At 44.5% G+C, this 17,416-nt stretch overlaps 1 protein-coding gene across 2 annotated transcripts; it reads left to right on the plus strand.

Annotated features, from left to right (window-relative positions):
- Positions 1–1,217: 1,217 nt before the first annotated feature.
- On the plus strand, positions 1,218–11,192 carry TMEM140 (transmembrane protein 140). 2 transcript variants are annotated; one of them, XM_030215455.1, is made up of 4 exons: positions 1,218–1,438; positions 2,254–2,348; positions 3,651–3,738; positions 10,537–11,192. In XM_030215455.1, the coding sequence occupies exon 4, from the start codon at positions 10,585–10,587 to the stop codon at positions 11,128–11,130; it is 546 nt and encodes a 181-aa protein (XP_030071315.1). In that variant the 5' UTR covers positions 1,218–1,438; positions 2,254–2,348; positions 3,651–3,738; positions 10,537–10,584; the 3' UTR covers positions 11,131–11,192. The 2 variants fall into 2 exon arrangements, with proteins under 2 accessions (XP_030071315.1, XP_030071316.1); XM_030215456.1 differs by lacking the exon at positions 1,218–1,438 and adding an exon at positions 1,660–1,758.
- The last annotated feature ends 6,224 nt before the right edge of the window (positions 11,193–17,416 follow it).

The raw sequence follows: 17,416 nt of genomic DNA on the forward strand, positions 1-17,416 counted from the left end.
GGGGATCCCACTCCCCGCCAGCCGACGTCTTCTCAGTCCTTCCTGCTCTTCAATTTGTTTGCTGACGTCCTGCACGTACAACGTGCAGGACGTCAGCAAACAAATTGAAGAGCAGGAAGCGACTAAGAAGAAGACGTCGGCTGGCGGGGAGTGGGATCCCCCGCCAGCAAAAGTAAAGGTAGGCGGCAGCGGCGGCGGGTTCGTGGCGGGAGGGGGGGCGGCAATGTCGGCGGTGTGGGGGGCGGCGCCGGGGGGAGGGCTAAAATGTGCCCCCTCCCCCTGGGGTCTGGACCCCTCTCCCACGGAAGGCTGGCTACGCCCCTGATGTGAAAGACAAGTGCTGCATGCATTAACTGTCAACAATTCTATGAGCTATGATGTCATTGGATATAGTGTAATGTCTTGTGGGTGTGTCTGAGTCACTCTAGTTGCTCTGAGAGTGAGTCAGTCTATGTCAGCATAAGATGGTGTTAGCAATCTCTCTTCAAGCTGTATGATAACCAACTGACAGAATTTTTGTATTCAGTAGTTTTACCATGTCTACTGCAAGTATGATGTAAATAGTTATCTGAAGAAACTGTAAGTAAACATCATTTTTTGTTTGGAAGTTAAAGAAGAGAGAGTAATTGAATCTTTTATTCAAGAGTCTGTGTGAACGAGAGAGAGAGAAAAAAAAATGCGACTTAACACTTCTAAAGCTCTGCTGCGTATGGGCTAAATCTGCTGAAGTAAAAGTCTATTTTTTTCATTTCTCCCCCATCACTATTTACATGGTGGTAAGGGGTTCACGCAGTTATCAAGCAGTGCGTAGCAATGTGGCTGTGCTGCCAATCACCACTGGAAAATGCCCCCTGCGCTCGAAAATTATTTTCTACCGTGGGAAACAGCGCCCGCCAACTTCAGAACTATCGCTGGGCGCCCACACTATCCTGACGGTAGGGTCGATTTGGCACGTGCTACCTGCGCATTAGCCCTACCACAGCATACTAAAAGCCCCCCCCCCCCCCCCCGAGGGTCTTACACAAGAGGCAGAGGGCGATGGACTTTGGAAATAAATGAGCATCTCCCAGCCAATATAGAAAACTGAGCTGGTCTGGAGAAAACTGCAGGTTGGCAGAATTGAAAGGCTAAAATGGGGCTGATCAAGTGAAGCCAGTTCACATTCTATTCAACTTTCTTTTTTTAAGGGGCGGGGGAAGGATTCAGATATCATCTGTCATGTGCACAGTAGTCACAACTCATACCGAGGAATTTTTGTTTAAGGGAAACTGAAAGTGAAAGTTCACAGCTATTATTGCTCTCCCAGATCTGCACCTCACAGGACCCTTTGATAGCCTACACCAGAGAAGAAGGAACGAACAGAGGACTGAATTCACATTTCCTAACAGTTTCATTGTGGCTGACTCTTTGAGTTTACATTAATTATGCCGAACTCCATGTAAGTGCTTTTCCTTATCCTTAGAAAAAATAGATGTCTTGTTTGAACTGAGTCCAAGGGGCACATACTGTGTGCTCTGAGAGAAGAAAAAGGTCAGGACACAGATGAAAGGATTGCAAAGAGAGAGAGCTAGCGAGCTTAGGCAGTGAAAATCTAACACAGGAGTTCGAGAGTAGAAATAATTAACAAGAAGGGCTGAGGCAAAGATCTTTATTAAACATTCAAAGCATGTCGGGGCATTCAAGACTGACAGTAAAAGAATTGCTAAAACTGGGGAAACACTGCTTGTTGCAAACCGTTTTGAGTCTGTGGTTAAAAAGGTATATCCAAACCCTGTGTATTATTATCTTCCTTTTTGCTTGTGGGTGTGCTGTTTAGAATCTGTATCCGAGCCCTGCTTCTCCAACCTTTAGCTAACTCTCTTCCTTGTTGTGCCCTTTATGAGATCCTTCTTATCTTCTGATGAATATTCTTAGTGTTTCCCTTACTTTTTCAACCATTTCCTTTATAAATCCTGCCGGTCTCGCCTCTCCTTTCTTGTAGGTACAGTATTTTCCCTAACATATGAATCTGTAGTCCCCTGCAGTTCCCTTTAGTTTACCCAGTGTCTATGGTAAGGCTGCCAATTGGATCCAGATTCGCAGGACAGGTGTAATAAGCGATCAGGGAGGGACACGTGACTGTGCTTTAGCTCTATACCCTGCAATAGTTAGCAGATATCGGTTTGGACTGTTGTCATATTTCTGGGCTATGAGGAAGGGGTGTTGTGTGTACTGTAACTTATACTGCTTTCCCCTTTCCCTGTATCCTTGAAGTCCACAATCCACATTTGGACAGACTGCCTTCGGTGCTCTTAACTTGAAGATGAACCACATCAAGAGAAGAATGAGCCTGAAGCGTGTTACAAGAGGTGGGTCGTGCTTGCTGTGGGTCGTACAATACCTGTCTGTGACTAACAGTAGAATTGCGCTGCTGACACGCTCCATGACAGTCCCAGAAGGATGCAGGTTTGCCGCTAGTTTCAATGCTCTTGCTTGCCCCGCTGTAGCGAATGAGACTTCTAAGTCCCATCCCAAACACATCTGGCAACTCTTAAGAGTTAACAGTGCACATGAGCACACACTGTGAGGGCCACTTTCAAATGGACAGTTTCTGGGTGGAAATACATCTCCACAAAATGGCTTAATCGAAATGGACAGTGATATTGTGCAGCTCAAAGAAATTAGCAGTCCAAGAGATGTATAAGTCAACGGAGAAAACGATGCTTGCGTGCTGCTCCTTGTGAGCTTGGGTAAGCAACATCATCTATTGCCTCGACACAGCAAAAAAGTGGCCTAACGTGGGATGTGCTAAAGCATCGTGCATTAGTTTTTGCAGTGCCGCAAGCTAACCGTGCGTTAACCAGTTAGTTCATGTACATAACTACTTGATAACTGGTTAGCGCATGGATTGTAAGCTCTGTAAAGCAGGAACTGTCTCATACATGTTCAGTGTACTGCGCTACATACATCTAGTATGTAGCGCAGTACACTGAACATGAAATGATAAGTACCAGTAGTCGTCTTTGGGATTCTGGAACCTTGCTACTTTTTGACTTATCCCTTATTTGTCTGGAATAGATTGTAAGCTCTGTCGAGCAGGGACTGTTTCTTACGTGTTCAGTGTACAGCACTGTGTACGTCTCGTAGCGCTATAGAAATAATAAGTAGTAGTAGTAATAGTACTGGTATAACATGGGGGCCTTTAGCACCTACAAAATAGCCGCTGGTAAGTGCTGTCATGGTAATTAAATGGCTGCACACTAATGGCAACATTAGCACCCAGCCATTACTGAAAAGAATTGGAAAAAGAAGGCATTTTTACAGCTGTGGTAAACATGTCCCACTGCATGGGAAAGACCCACTAAGTTCATTCTTTACCATGGCTTATTAAAAGGATCCCTTAAATTGAGTCCTCTGGGGACAGGGAAATACCTATTTTACCTGAATGTAACACACCTTGAACGATTACAGAAAAAAAAAGTGTGAGATAAATCCAAATTTTAAAAAATGCTAGACTTTCCAACATGCATGGACGCCAGAAAAAGCAGATGCAAAAACAGGTGTTTTGCGTGAAAATCCTCCTAAAATTAGGAGGATTATCTGTGTAATTTTGTGCACTGAGGTTTCTGAAAGTTGTTCCCTGAAGGCTTACTTTACCCTTTCTATCTCAGAGTAAAACCAGCAAATCCCTGATCAGTGGAGGTAAACCTAATCGCCTGCAGTCTGTGGACTTTGGACGGAAAGGCATTCAGTTTGCAGGTACAGCATGATCTTTGTTTACATAGCTACGTGTTAGACTGGTCACATGACTGCAAAACCGAAAGTGGCATCATGTCACTGGGCTGATTCCATTTCCAAAAAATCAAAAGTGAAATCACAGCAACCTCTGGCATGTTCTAATAGATGGTGCTACCCCTTTACAAAGCTCAACACATACTCCTGGGGGAATTCTGCCCACAGATTTGAAATTTTGAGGCATTTTTGCACAGAATTTCCCCCTCCTATTTCCCTCTTCAAGCTCCAGCCTCCCCCACCCTCCCCAATGGCACACTCACATTTGCCTGCTCCCCCACTCCCAACAGGGCACATTCACGTTTCTCTGTCCTACACCCCCCCCCCCCCCCCCCCCCCCCCCCGCCTCTTCATTGTAGTCCTGGAGCTGGCACAGCAGGAGGAGAAAATGAACCACTGCACATCTGGGTCACTTCCTCCTCCTCTGCTGACTTAGACTGACTGCTTATGTGAACTGTTCCGCGATCTTCAAATTCCTTAAAGGAAATAGTTTACAGTACTTGAAGAACAGGATCGCCCTCTACCGTATTTTTCGGACTATAAGACGCACCTAGGTTTTAGAGGAGGGAAATAGGAAAAAAAAAATTTTCCTTTTTCCCAACTCTAAAACCTAGGTGCTCCGGTGCGTCTTGTCCGAATCCCGTCCTCCCCCCGGTCCTGTCACCACTTCTTCCTACTCACGCGATCTTCCCTGGTGGTCTAGTGACGTCGGGGCAGGAAAGAGCCCCCTCTTTCCTGCCCAGCATGCTGCTCTCCATCCTCCTGTATGCAGCCTGACGGTCTCGGCGAGATTCAAAATTGAGGATGGAGAGCAGCGCGCTGGGCAGGAAAGAGGAGGGTCTTTCCTGCCCCCGACGTCACTAGACCACCAGGGAAGATCGCGTGAGTAGGAAGAAGTCTACCTTCGGACTATAAGACGCACCCCCCATTTTCCTCCCAAATTTGGGGGGGAAAAAGTGCGTCTTATAGTCCGAAAAATACGGTACATTCCTCTGTGGGGTGTTAATCAGAGAAACCGGACACACAGTATAAATTACCACAAAACTGGCCTCTGCCAAGTATAGGGTTACCATATTTTGTCCCCCCAAAAAGAGGACACATGCCCCGCCCCTTTCATGCCTCATCCCACCCCCCTTTCACGCCCTCACTCCGCCCCCTGTCACATTTTCCCCTCCCCCCTGTCACACACCCCGTTACTCCCCCTCCCCGTCACCCCTCTCCCATTACCTTACTACTGCCCTGGTGGTCTAGTGACCTCTTCGGGGCAGGAAAGAGCCGCCCGCCAGCCTGCCCGTTTGTCCAGAAATCCGGACAAACGGGCAGATTGGCAAAACCCACCCGGTTTCCCGGACATGTCCTCAAACAGAGGACATGTCCAGGTAAATCCGGACATATGGTAACCCTAGCCAAGTACCCACTAAAGACACTGTCAGATGAAAATGTTCCCTCTTATCTCAAGATCCAATGCCCTAATAACAGCACTAACTCCCCACCCAAGGTATTTTGAAAATAAAGAGTGCCCTTTATTTACAATAGCAGAGGAACAGCATGGAAAGTGAACCACATCCCCCTAATGCAACCTGTTTCTATAAACCCATCACGCAAGGTACATGATAAAACATAGGACCTCGGATGATGCAGATGTCCAGATAGCAGAATGTTCCTCAGTCTGGTCAGCAGACGCAGATGGAATTCAACAGCAACTCCCCGCAATCTTAGTTTGTAGCCTCTCGTATAGTGACAAGAGACCAACTGCAGCTGGGTGATGACGTGCTTACTTGCCCATATGAACATAAGAGTAGCCATACTGGGTCGGACCAGTTTTCCATCTAGCCCAGTATCCAGTTCCCAAAAGTGGCCAATCCCATGTCACAAGTACCTGGCAGAAACCCAAATTGTGGCAACATTCCGGAATCCCAAAGTGTAGCAACATTCCAGAATCCCACATAGTAGCTACCAATCCCAGGGCAAGCTCAATAGCAGACTATGGACTTTTCCTCCAGGAACTTGTCCAAACCTTTGTCAAACTCAGACACACTAACCGCTGTTACCAGATCCTCCAGCTCTCTCTTTGAGTTCCTCTCACCCTCCCAGCCTGTTTCTTCTTCTCTCCCACAATGCACCACAACATGTTTAGCTCACATGTTATGGTTTTATGAGCCAAAGTATTGTCCCACTGGCATCACATTGAAGAGCACTTTAACTACAAGGTCAGTGCTTCAGGTAAACAAGAAGTGCCCACCAAGTCTGGAACAATAGGTTTGGAACTTCCCAAGGCTGCTTCGATTACTGCAATGGCATATACGCAGGGTGCAGAGACCTACTTCTCAAAACACAGCGGCTCAACTAATCTTTGGTGCATCAAAGTTTAAAAGTTCCAGACCACTTCGTGAGAACTTACACTGGCTTCCTGTACAGGAGCGCATATTTGCACCCTAGTCCATAAGATCCTCTACAGAGCAGCTCCAGCATATATGGATGCTCTTGTCAACTTGCCACCAAGGAATTCGCTTAGCTCTTCTCGTTCATACTTAAACCTCCATTACCCTGCGTGTTCTGGCCTCAAGTACAAAACCACATACGCTTCCACCTTTTCCTATATCGGCACTCATTTGCGGAATACACTGCCTAAATCTGTAAAAAACGGTTCAAGATCATCTGACTTTCAGGAAGTCTCTCAAGACCTACTTATTTGGGCAAGCTTACCCTAAAGATCCCGTCCTGCCTCTGTGATTCCTGGACTCCAACGCATGTAAAGATCTTGTGGACTTAACTACTTTCTCTTAACCCTGTACCTTTCAATTTATTGTATTTTCCTGTTTGTTAACTAAATGTTGTAAGCCACATTGAGCCTGCCAGCGGTGGGAAATTGTGGGGTATAAATGATATAAATAAACTAGAAGGTCAGTGCTTCAGGTAAACAAGAAGTGCCCACCAAGTCTGGAACAATAGGTTTGGAACTTCCCAAGGCTGCTTCAGAGAACCAAAACATGACATCACATTCAGAACGGAGCCCTTCTGAGCAAAGTGCACTATTCATAGTCACATCATCTTGTTGCATTCTGTTTCTCCAGCCATTAGGTTGGCATAGTTACTAAGGGAATTTCCAGCAGTCCTTGGGGATTTAATAGTGCAAGGCCCTGAGCAACAGGCTTCAGCAAGGAAAGATGAAACTGGCCAAAGTCTACAATTTTAAAGTTCAGGTTTGTGGTAGCCGTGTTAGTCCACTCTTAAGGTTATCAATAGAAATCAAACAAAATAAAACATGGAAAAGAAAATAAGATGATACCTTTTTTATTGGACATAACTTAATACATTTCTTGATTAGCTTTCGAAGGGCAACCTTCGAAAGCTAATCAAGAAATGTATTAAGTTATGTCCAATAAAAAAGGTATCATCTTATTTTCTTTTCCATGTTTTATTTTGTTTGATTTCTATTGATAAAGTTCAGGTTTAAAAGCTGAACAGTACCATGTAGCCAGTGGTGTGCTGGAGCAGGCTCTCACAGGCTCTCGAGAGCCATTTGTTAAGTTTTTACGAATTTTGGGAGCCGGTTCTCCATGGCTACTTTAACAAATGGATCCCAAAATGTGGGCTTGGGCCCCTCCTGAATTCTCTTTTACTTTGCTGGCGAGAGAGAGCCCCCTGTTAACAATTTACCAGCACACCCCTGCATGTAGCGCTGTACACATACTACTTCCATGTAGGGCCGTTTTTGTCCCCACACCTCTAAGTTTACTAAGGTCCTCCCAGGGAGTATGCCTAATCACAACCTCTCCAAAAGACATTCCATGATGTGATACCCGCAATCGAGCCTTCTCTGGAGTAGCCCCCACACTCTGGAATGCACGGCCTGAAAGGCCCCGCCTAACACAAGACTACCTCTACTTCAGGAAGCAGGTGAAAGCTTGGCTCTTCAACCAAGCCTTTAATGGAAGAAGTAACTAACTCGTTAGTCTCAACCACACACACAAGGATTTACTCGGGCTGCACATACTGCAGCGGGACATGTTTACCCACTCCTACCCTAGCTAAGTTCATATTCAAGCACCTTTCTGAACTCATGTGCATTTTTCTTTAAATTAGTACCTTATTTTCTTACTCCTGTTACTCTTTCTTATCTGTCTCAGAGACATAGCTAGGTGGGGGTGCAGATTTTGAATAAAATGGTGCCTATGCGGATCAGCCCGTCAGCTTCACACTGATGCCATTTTTACAAAAGGTCTGCTCCCCCTGACATCAAAACCTGACTACGCTTCTGATACATCTATATGTTCCATCTTTGCTTACACCTTATACTGTCTATTAAAACAATTTATTGTGCATTGTACTGACATTGTAATATAGGACACTAATCCATACGTTTTACTGCTATAATTGTCTATTGCTCATGTTTGATCTTTTCTTACTGTACACCGCCTTGAGTGAATTCCTTCAAAAAGGTGGTAAATAAATCCTAATAAATAAATTAATAAGTCAGCAGAGGAGGAAGTGACCCTCCTGCTGTGCGATCGCTACAGGGGATTGGGGGGGGGGGGGGGAGAGAACCGATGCAAGCACTGAGAATTCTGAGCGTTTTGCAGACAGAATGAATACTCTGCACAAATTCTGCACTGTGCAGTTATGCAGAATTCCCCCAGGAGTAAACACAGCTTGTAGCATGCTGGGGTCCAGGGCAGAAATTTGGGAGGGGGCATCAACACCCAGCAGCAGTCATGCCTCCTGATGCCAGCCCTGGCTTTAAGGCTACAAGAAAATGAGGTTAAAGGTTTGATCAATAAATGATGAGACAAGGGAGGCCCTGTGTTGTGAAATCAAAGTCCGTATCACCTCTGACTCTCTTCACCTCTCCCACTGCTGAAGCTCCCTTTTCCTGCACGCTTTATCTCCCTTCTCTATCTGAACCACGTGGCCACAGGAATGACTGAAAAAGAACGGGTCATTGCAGAAGACACATCTGCTTGCTTGAAATCACTGGAGTTAGAAAGAGAAGCAGCAACCGCGATTCCGTGTAGTGAGAGTGAGGGGTGGTATGAGTCATAGGAGACAGCTTTTCAAAATGATTGGGGGGTGCTTAAATTTTTTTTTTTACAGGTGGTGCATTCCCCCCTCCCTCTCCTCCCCCCAGGCCCCCCTCCCCCCTCCCAGTTCCAGGCCCCCCTCCCCTCCCTCCCTCCGAATTTTAAAAGTCACCTTATTTTGTCGGGGTTATGGTGGCAGCAGCAGTGAAAAGCGTGCAGGCTCGGCGTTTCAGCCTTCCCTTCTCTCAGCTCTGGTCCCGCCCTCATTTTCTGTTTCCACAAGGGCGGGACCAGAGCTGAGAGAAGGGAAGGCTGAAACGCCGAGCCTGCACCTTTCACTGCTGCTGCCGCCGAAACCCAACGCGGTAAATATTGGGGGTGCTTCAGCACCCACGGAGTCGGCGCCTATGGTATAAGCAGACATAAGAGCAGTATCTAAATGCCTATGATACATGTTTAAGTTACAGTAATCTATATACTTCTCAGCCTACCCCCACTGCCTTGCCTTCCCCTTCCAAATTCCCCCCTTTCATTATTATTTTACTTAAAACCACATTGAAGCCTTTTAAGGCCTTTTGTGTTATATCAAGCAAAATAAATAAATTTTTTAAGACCTGTAAAATATGTACTTACATACCTGTGTAATTATAACTTCACCAGCAAGTCTGCCTGCATCTCCCCTGCTTGAACTGGTGTATAAATCCACCCCCCCCCCCCCCCACCCTGACCCCTGTGTGCCTGGAACAGGCCTCCTAAGTTGGCATGTCTTGTTCCTTCTCTGCCATATTCAATTCATGACTAAAAAAAAATCCATCTATTTTTAGACTTTCATCTGAAACCCTGACACTTTCATATCTTAACTACTTCAGTGGCAATTTTGTAAATTGCCACTAAGCTTTAGGTACTCCGATGCTATAATAGCTTCTTGGTATCCAGGCGCTATTACTGCCGGCTCCAGAATAAATGGGACCCCTTACATTGTTTCAAAATACTTTGCAGCAATTGTTTAAACATTTACGGCTTCTTTTACAAAGCCGCGCTAGTGATTCCTGCGCGGCAAATGAGAGGAAGCCCATTCAGTTCCTACGGGTTTCCTCTCATTTGCCGCACGGGAGCTCCTGATTTTATGCTCCTTAATTTGTGCCCTACTTTCAGCTAAACTTAGGAGCCTATGTTTCAGCTGAAAATTCATCTTAATATAGGAGTTTAAAAGTTATGCTCATAGACCTAAGCCTGCTGTTCGTTTGCCTAATTTACGAGCCTAGTGCTAAGCTCCTAACTTCTTTTCCGCACCCTAAATCCGTCCCCCGTTATCACCTGCTTTTTATGCTCCAGAATTTGAGAGTTTAGTGAAATTTTGAGTAAATATTTATGCACCCAGCCCTAGCAAACTTTCAAATAGGCCAATTTATGAGCATAACTGTCACGGCCGCCTTCTAGTAAAGGTAAGCACGCGCTAGTGAACATTAACTTGTACTAAGCATCACGTGGCTCATAGCTATAAAAACAGGACTCTCAGCATTTAGCCCTCACTAAGCTTTAGTAAAAGGGCCCCAAAGTTAGGAAAATAAGTCCTTTGAATATTTGTCACCCTCTGTGTCATATTGTCATTAATTACAGGCTTGAGCTAGTCTTCCACATTTAGTGAACCCATTTCAGATCGTTTAGTTCCCTACTCATTCACACCATCATCCTACTGAAATGTTTACACGCATTCTTTTTTTTGTATTTTCCTGGTTTGCAGTGTCCAGGAAAGTGGAAGTCCTCAAGCAAACAATTTCTCTGTAAGAGAATGAAGATGGGTTCTCGAATGCATTACTTGGTCTGCCTGGTCCTTCTCGTGCTCGCTCTGGGCCTGTTGCTTTGTACTCTTATGCCGAAAGCTGGAAACATCGTAGATACCGAGAGAAAGAGAATCAGCTTCAATAGTTTATGTTTCTGGAACGAGACAGGTCAGGAGCTCACATGCTATGAGATGCAGGATCTTCAGAGACTGGGCATCGCTCTCCAGTATATGATCTTGGTTGGATCGGCTTGTGTTTATGTCACTCTGCCTCTCTGCCTGTTTGCACTGTTCTCATTCGTGTTAGCCAGGTCCATTAGTGACCGGGATGTCTGGCAATTTGGGGTCTGGCTGGTAGCCCTCTCTGTTGTGGCTTTGTCTGTTGGCATTGGCACATTCTTGGCAGCCATCTGGGCTTCGATTCACAGAGTCGAGCTGAATAACACAGTCGTGGGGTTAGTTGTGGTTTATGCCACTTTGCTGCTTCAGGTCTTCCTTGCAAAGAGTTACAAATGGGAGTCTGAACAAGTCCTTACAAAACCAGAATACGTTTAACAAAGGGGGAGAGAGGAGGGAATGATTAGAATCTATCCAGTGGTGTGCTGGTAAATATTTAACAACAGGCTCTCTCCCCGGTCCACCTCTGCGCCCCCCCACCCAAATTGCAGAGCTGGCTATAGCTGGGGAGAGAGCCAGGGAGGGGGGGCAGTGCATTACTCCAGGAAAAAGAAAATTAAATCCCAGGTTCCAATCTAATTCATGTTTAATGTGGGATAAAATGTCATAAATAAGTAAATATAAACTTTTAATGTTGAGCACCTAATTCTCAAAGTGAACATAAACCAAACACTATAATGAAAATAAAATGATTTTTTCTACCTTTGTTGTCTGGTGACTTTGTTTTTATTTATTTATTGCATTTGTATCCCACCTTTTTGCAGACTCAATGGGGCTTTTTCTGATCATGCTGGCCCAGTATCTAATTCTGCTGCTATCTGTCCTCTTAACTCCATTTCCAGGGCTTCCTTTCCATTTATTTACTTTCCACCTTTCTTCATTTCTTGCCCTACATCCGTAAGTAAAAGCTGGGTCCTACGCAGACTTTACTGTCCAGTGGATCCAGCTTCTGCCTATTTTCTTCATCCATGTGCAGTTTTTCTCCTCTTCCTTCTCCCTCATCTCATCTCCTTCCACACTCTTCCCTCCCCTCCATCCATGTCCAGCATGTCTTCTCTCTCCCTTTCCTCTCCTCCATCCATGTCCAGCAACCCTCCTCTCCCCTGCATCCACCCATGTCCAGCAACCCTCCTCTCCCCCGCCCTCCTCTCCATCCACCCATGTCCAGCAACCCTCCTCTGCCCCTGCCCTCCCCTCCATCCACCCATGTCCAGCAACCCTGCTCTCCCCCCTGCCCTCATCTCCATCCACCCATGTCCAGCAACCCTCCACTCCCCCTGCCCTCCCCTCCATTCACTCATGTCCAGCAACTCTCCTCTCCCCTGCCCTCCACTCATGTCCAGCAACCCTCCTCTCCCCCCTGCCCTCCCCTCCATCCACACATGTCCAGCAACCCTCCTCTCCCCCCTGCCCTCCCCTCCATCCACTCATGTCCAGCAACTCTCCTCTCCCCTGCCCTCCACTCCATCCACCCACCCATGTCCAGCAACTCTCCTTTCCCCTGCCCTCCTTCCATCCATGTCCAGCAACTCTCCTCTCACCTGCCCCCCTCCATCCATATCAGCAATTCTCTCCCCTGCTCCCTCTATCCATTCATACCCATCGATTCTCTTCTCTCCCCTGCTCCCCCTCCAGCCACCCATACCCAGCGATTCTCTTCTCTCCCCTGCCCCCTCCAGCCACCCATACCCAGCGATTCTCTTCTCTCCCCTGCCCCCCTCTAGCCACCCATACCCAGCAATTCTCTTCTCTCCCCTGCCCCCCCTCCAGCCACCCATACCCAGCGATTTTCCTCGATCCCCTGATTACCTCTGTCGATTACCTCGCGGAAAGAGGAAATGACGTCAGAAGGCGGGACTCTGAAGGAACAAACTCACGAAGGGAAGGCTAGAGACGGGCAGGGCTTTCAACGATGTGGCCGGACGGAGGTAATAAAAAAGATTTCCCCCCCCCCCCCAGGGCGGCGCAGGCAAACAAGGGCAGTGGTGGAAGGTGAGGTAAACGGGTAAGCATGGCTTCTGGCGCCCTACTGCCATGCTTACCTCGTTTACCGGAGCTGGCTCGCCCTGCAGAACAACCGGCTCGCAAGATTTTAAAAAATTTTAACAACCAGCTCTTGCGAGCCGGCTCCAGCACACCACTGAATCTATCCATACACAGCCCACTTAAAGTAATGGTTCTCTGTCTGCGTAACCTGCTACACTGATGGCACGAAGCTTTCTTTCGCATCCCAGAAGAGAATCTGGGAGTGGAGAGTAGCCTAATAGAACTGGGTTCAATTGCCATTGAGGCTCCTTGTGACTCTTGGCACAATGTACTGACTGTACATTTGTCCTTTAGATTGTAAGCTCCTTTGAGCAGGGACTGTCCTTCTATGTTAAATTGTACAGCGCTGCATAACCCTAGTAGCGCTTTAGAAATGTCAAGTAGTAGTAGTAAGTCACTTAACCTTCCACTGCTCCAGGTACAAACTTAGATTTTGAGCCCACTAGGAACAGAGAAAGTACCTGCATATAATATATGTTAACCACTCTGGTCGTACCACAGAAATGCGGTATATTAAATCCATGACCTTTTACCCTTTTATAGAATACTAGCCCAAACCCACATTGGTGCGCCAAAGGTTAGGCACGATCCCTTATGCCAGGTCCATGAGTTGTATAAGTAGATGTGCCAATAAATGCATGCAGCTAATAGTACATGAAAAGTTGTGCTCATCTGTGCTCCGCCCACATCAACCCCTCCCCTTATCGAAGTGTCTAATTCATATACGTGTCCCTGCCAATTACTGGAACAAATGAGGCGCACACTTCCCAGTGCCCAGTTATAGGACTGCCTCATAAGCTAAAGGGGTCTTTTCAGACTAGCACTTCGGAAAAATATGTTTCATTACGACTATTCTGTGGCTTTGCCATATAAACTTCATTATGCAACAACAGCCCAATGTATTTGTTCACACCGGAAACAGTACATGCCATTCCGGTACTATGTAAGCCACACTGAGCCTGCAAATAGGTGGGAAAATGTGGGATACAAATGTAACAAATAAATAAATAGAATTCACAGAATTGCTCCAGGCCTCTTTCTAAAAACTCCAGGCCATTCTCAGACGTACGGCACCGCTCCCTTTATGATCCCAGTAGTTATGGAGACATTGTTAAAAAACTTAAAAACCATCTCTCTTGTTTTAGCTATTACTAATGTAACCCGTCTGCTAGTTTCCTCTAGATTACCAATGTCCAACCTCAGCCCCTGCCAGATTGAGTTTTCAGGATTTGCACAATGAATATACATGAGATCATACAATGGAGGCACTACATGCAAACAGATCCCTTGCATATTCATTGAGGTAATCCTGAGCACCCGACTGGATTGGGGCCCTCGAGGCCAACCCTGCTCTAGATAGGACCACATATTCCCAAGTGAAGGGAAGCAAAGTGCTTCTCAGTTCAAAAGGTATCTCAGTTACAGAAAAAAGTATCTTGAGGACAGGCAAATCCTACCCCACTGTAGGAACTTTCCCAGGGGTACAAACTATCAAAAGTGTATATAAGTATATTATATACACTAGTAGTGAGATGAGAACAGTTATTCCAAAAATCTAGTTCCACTTTTCTGCTACTTCCAACTGAACTGATATGCATATCAGTTCAGTTGGAAGTAGCAGAAAAGTGGAACTAGATTTTTGGAATAACTGTTCTCATCTCACTACTAGTGTATATAATATACTTATATACACTTTTGATAGTTTGTACCCCTGACGCAGCCTGAGGGCGAAACGTGGCCACGTCGGGTATTATTCCAAATAAATGCATTTGATTCCACTGCTTTGTTGTTTTTTATCTACTGTTTTGAAAGCAGTTGTGTGCCTTTTTGTTTTTTTGGTTTGGAACTTTCCCAGGTAAAAATGTTGAAGTGCTCTTATTACAATTTGATCTTTCATCAGCTTTTCACCTGGTGGACCATGATCCACTACTCTCTGAATGAAACAGAACTGGTATTGCTAATAATGTTTTGCCATGATTCAAAGGTTAGACACGAAAACGATTAGTATCCCAGGGTTCTCCTCTTTCACCAACATTATTTAATGTGTTTCTTCACACATTGGGCTCTAGATTAACCAGGGCTGGTTTTTCAATTCATAGCTCTACAGATGATATCTCTGTGTTGATTCCTGTTTATCCTACTTTAGCACATGTATCTATCAAGAGACAGGACTAATCAAGCTGATTAGTTCTTGGAGGAGGAATTTTAAACAAACTTAATACAGACAAAACTAACTTTCTGCTGCTGGATTACAAGTCAGATCCTTTGCTAAATCATGGGCTAACAGATCACAAGAAATATTCACTTTCACCCATGATTACATTTTTGGGAGATTATCAAATTATTATATTAACATCTTGATAAAAAGTTCCTTCTTCTTGATGAGGAAACTAAGGCGTATTAAAAATGTTGTTGAATTTCAGCAATTCAATTAATGGTACAATCTTTACTGCTTGCTAAATTAGATTATTGCCTTCAGAATGATCCTGTAATAGGGAACAGGAAAGAATATACTTACAACGTCTGCACAATACATATCAAAACCCCTTGGTGGTTCGAAACAGCTTATTCAAAAATTTACAGACAAACACTGCAGTAAGGCTAATTTTTCACTGCATAAATATGATTGTCTTTCCAGTTACTATATGGACTTGCATTGGTTGCCTATCGAAGCCAGGATACAATTTAAATATTGTTGTGTGCTGTCTAGAGTTCTAACTGGGGAATGTCTGGAATGCTTAATACCTCATTTTTCAATTTACCTTACCTAACAGATTCAGAAGACTTTGTAATTACTCTCTTTTCATTTCTCCATCAATTAAAGCTTTAAAAAGAGTTAAGCTACAAGCCACGAAGATCTGGAAATTTGTATCTTCTTGTTTTAACTGTCTGTCTAATTACTCAGCTTTCAGGAAACATTTAAAGACCTTGGTTCTTAAACGATGTTTTAAGTTATGTTAATGTTCCTGTGTAGAAGTAATATTTGTCATGTTTTGTAATTCCCAAGAGATTTTCTTTTCTTGTAAACCATTTAAAACTATTTGGTGTTAGCAGTATAATGTAAGGTAATTGTGTTCCACACAAGTTTGTCTATGTATTGTAATATCGAGTCATTTGCATATCCCACTGGCAAATAATATCAACATCTGGACTCAGGAATTTGGTATCTGAAGCTGCAAGTTCAATAGGAGTGAATAAATAAGTAAATAAGAGCTTCAAACATTATGTACATTTCTTCCTCTTGTACGTCCTGTCACAATTAATGCAGTACCAATCAGTCATTAGTATGTCTATTAGATTGTAAGCTCTTTGAGCAGGGACTGTCTTTCTTCTGTGTTTGTACAGCGCTGCGTACACTTTGTAGCGCTCTAGAAATGTTAAATAGTAGTAGTAATAGTAGTATGAAGAAAGATTAAGGAGGTTAGGGCTATTCAGCTTGGAGAAGAGACGGCTGAGGGGAGACATGATAGAGGTATATAAAATAATGAGTGGAGTGGAACAGGTGGATGTGAAGCGTCTGTTCACGCTTTCCAAAAATACTAGGACTAGGGGGCATGCGATGAAACTACAGTGTAGTAAATTTAAAACAAATTGGAGAAAATATTTCTTCACCCAACGTGTAATTAAACTCTGGAATTCGTTGCCGGATAACGTGGTGAAGGCGGTTAGCTTAGCAGAGTTTAAAAAGGGGTTGGACGGTTTCCTAAAGGACAAGTTCATAAACCGCTACTAAATGGACTTGGGAAAAATCCACAATTCCGGGAATAACATGTATAGAATGTTTGTACGTTGGGAAGCTTGCCAGGTGCCCTTAGCCTGGATTGGCCACTGTCGTGGACAGGATGCTGGGCTCAATGGACCCTTGGTCTTTTCCCAGTATGGCATTACTTATGTACTTATGATATTTCTAGTTTTGTGATTCAAGTATCTGTATAAATTATATTTCACACTTTATCTTTTAAAGGTTTGACTTGTTAACCCCCCTCTCACTTATTAAGATGTTTCTTTGTATTGTACAAACACTATCATCATATCTCTGCTTATTTGAATGCTCCAATGCTGCCTTTTATGGGGTTTTGATTTATATTGTGCATCTTCCTTGCTCCCTATTAATGGGATTATTCTGAAGGCACATAGCCTATAACCTATAAGTAGGGTAATCTTGCTTAGAATTTGAATTCCAGTGCTGTTAAATATGTACAATTTACTGTTTTCAAGTTTGCATCATTTACTGTATATGTTTATACAGTAATACCTCGGTTTTCGTTGACTTCGGTTATCGTCGATTTTTTTCCGCGAAAAATTTGTCTCAGATTTCGTCGGTTGCCTCGGATTTCACTGGCGTGCACACGTGACCTCGCTGCCAACTTTGCGAAAACAAAGGGCGACCCACGCGTTCTCCTGCTCAGAAAATAATTGCCTCGGTTTTCGTCGGTTTTGGATTTCGCCGATTGTTTTCAGACGGATTATCAACAAAAACCGAGGTATCACTATACTTTGTTATTTTACCATTGTTATGCTGTTAACAAAATTGTACGTTTTATGTTAAACTATACCGCTGCACACCACCTTGGGTGAATGTATTCATTAAAGATGTTTAATAAATCCCAATCAATCA

This window comes from Microcaecilia unicolor, chromosome 9, assembly GCF_901765095.1.
Source record: "Microcaecilia unicolor chromosome 9, aMicUni1.1, whole genome shotgun sequence".
NCBI lineage: Eukaryota > Metazoa > Chordata > Amphibia > Gymnophiona > Siphonopidae > Microcaecilia > Microcaecilia unicolor.

Bases quoted from the DNA above. Each gene is read 5' to 3' on its own strand.
- TMEM140 (XM_030215455.1), top strand. From the start codon at position 10,585: ATGAAGATGGGTTCTCGAATGCATTACTTGGTCTGCCTGGTCCTTCTC.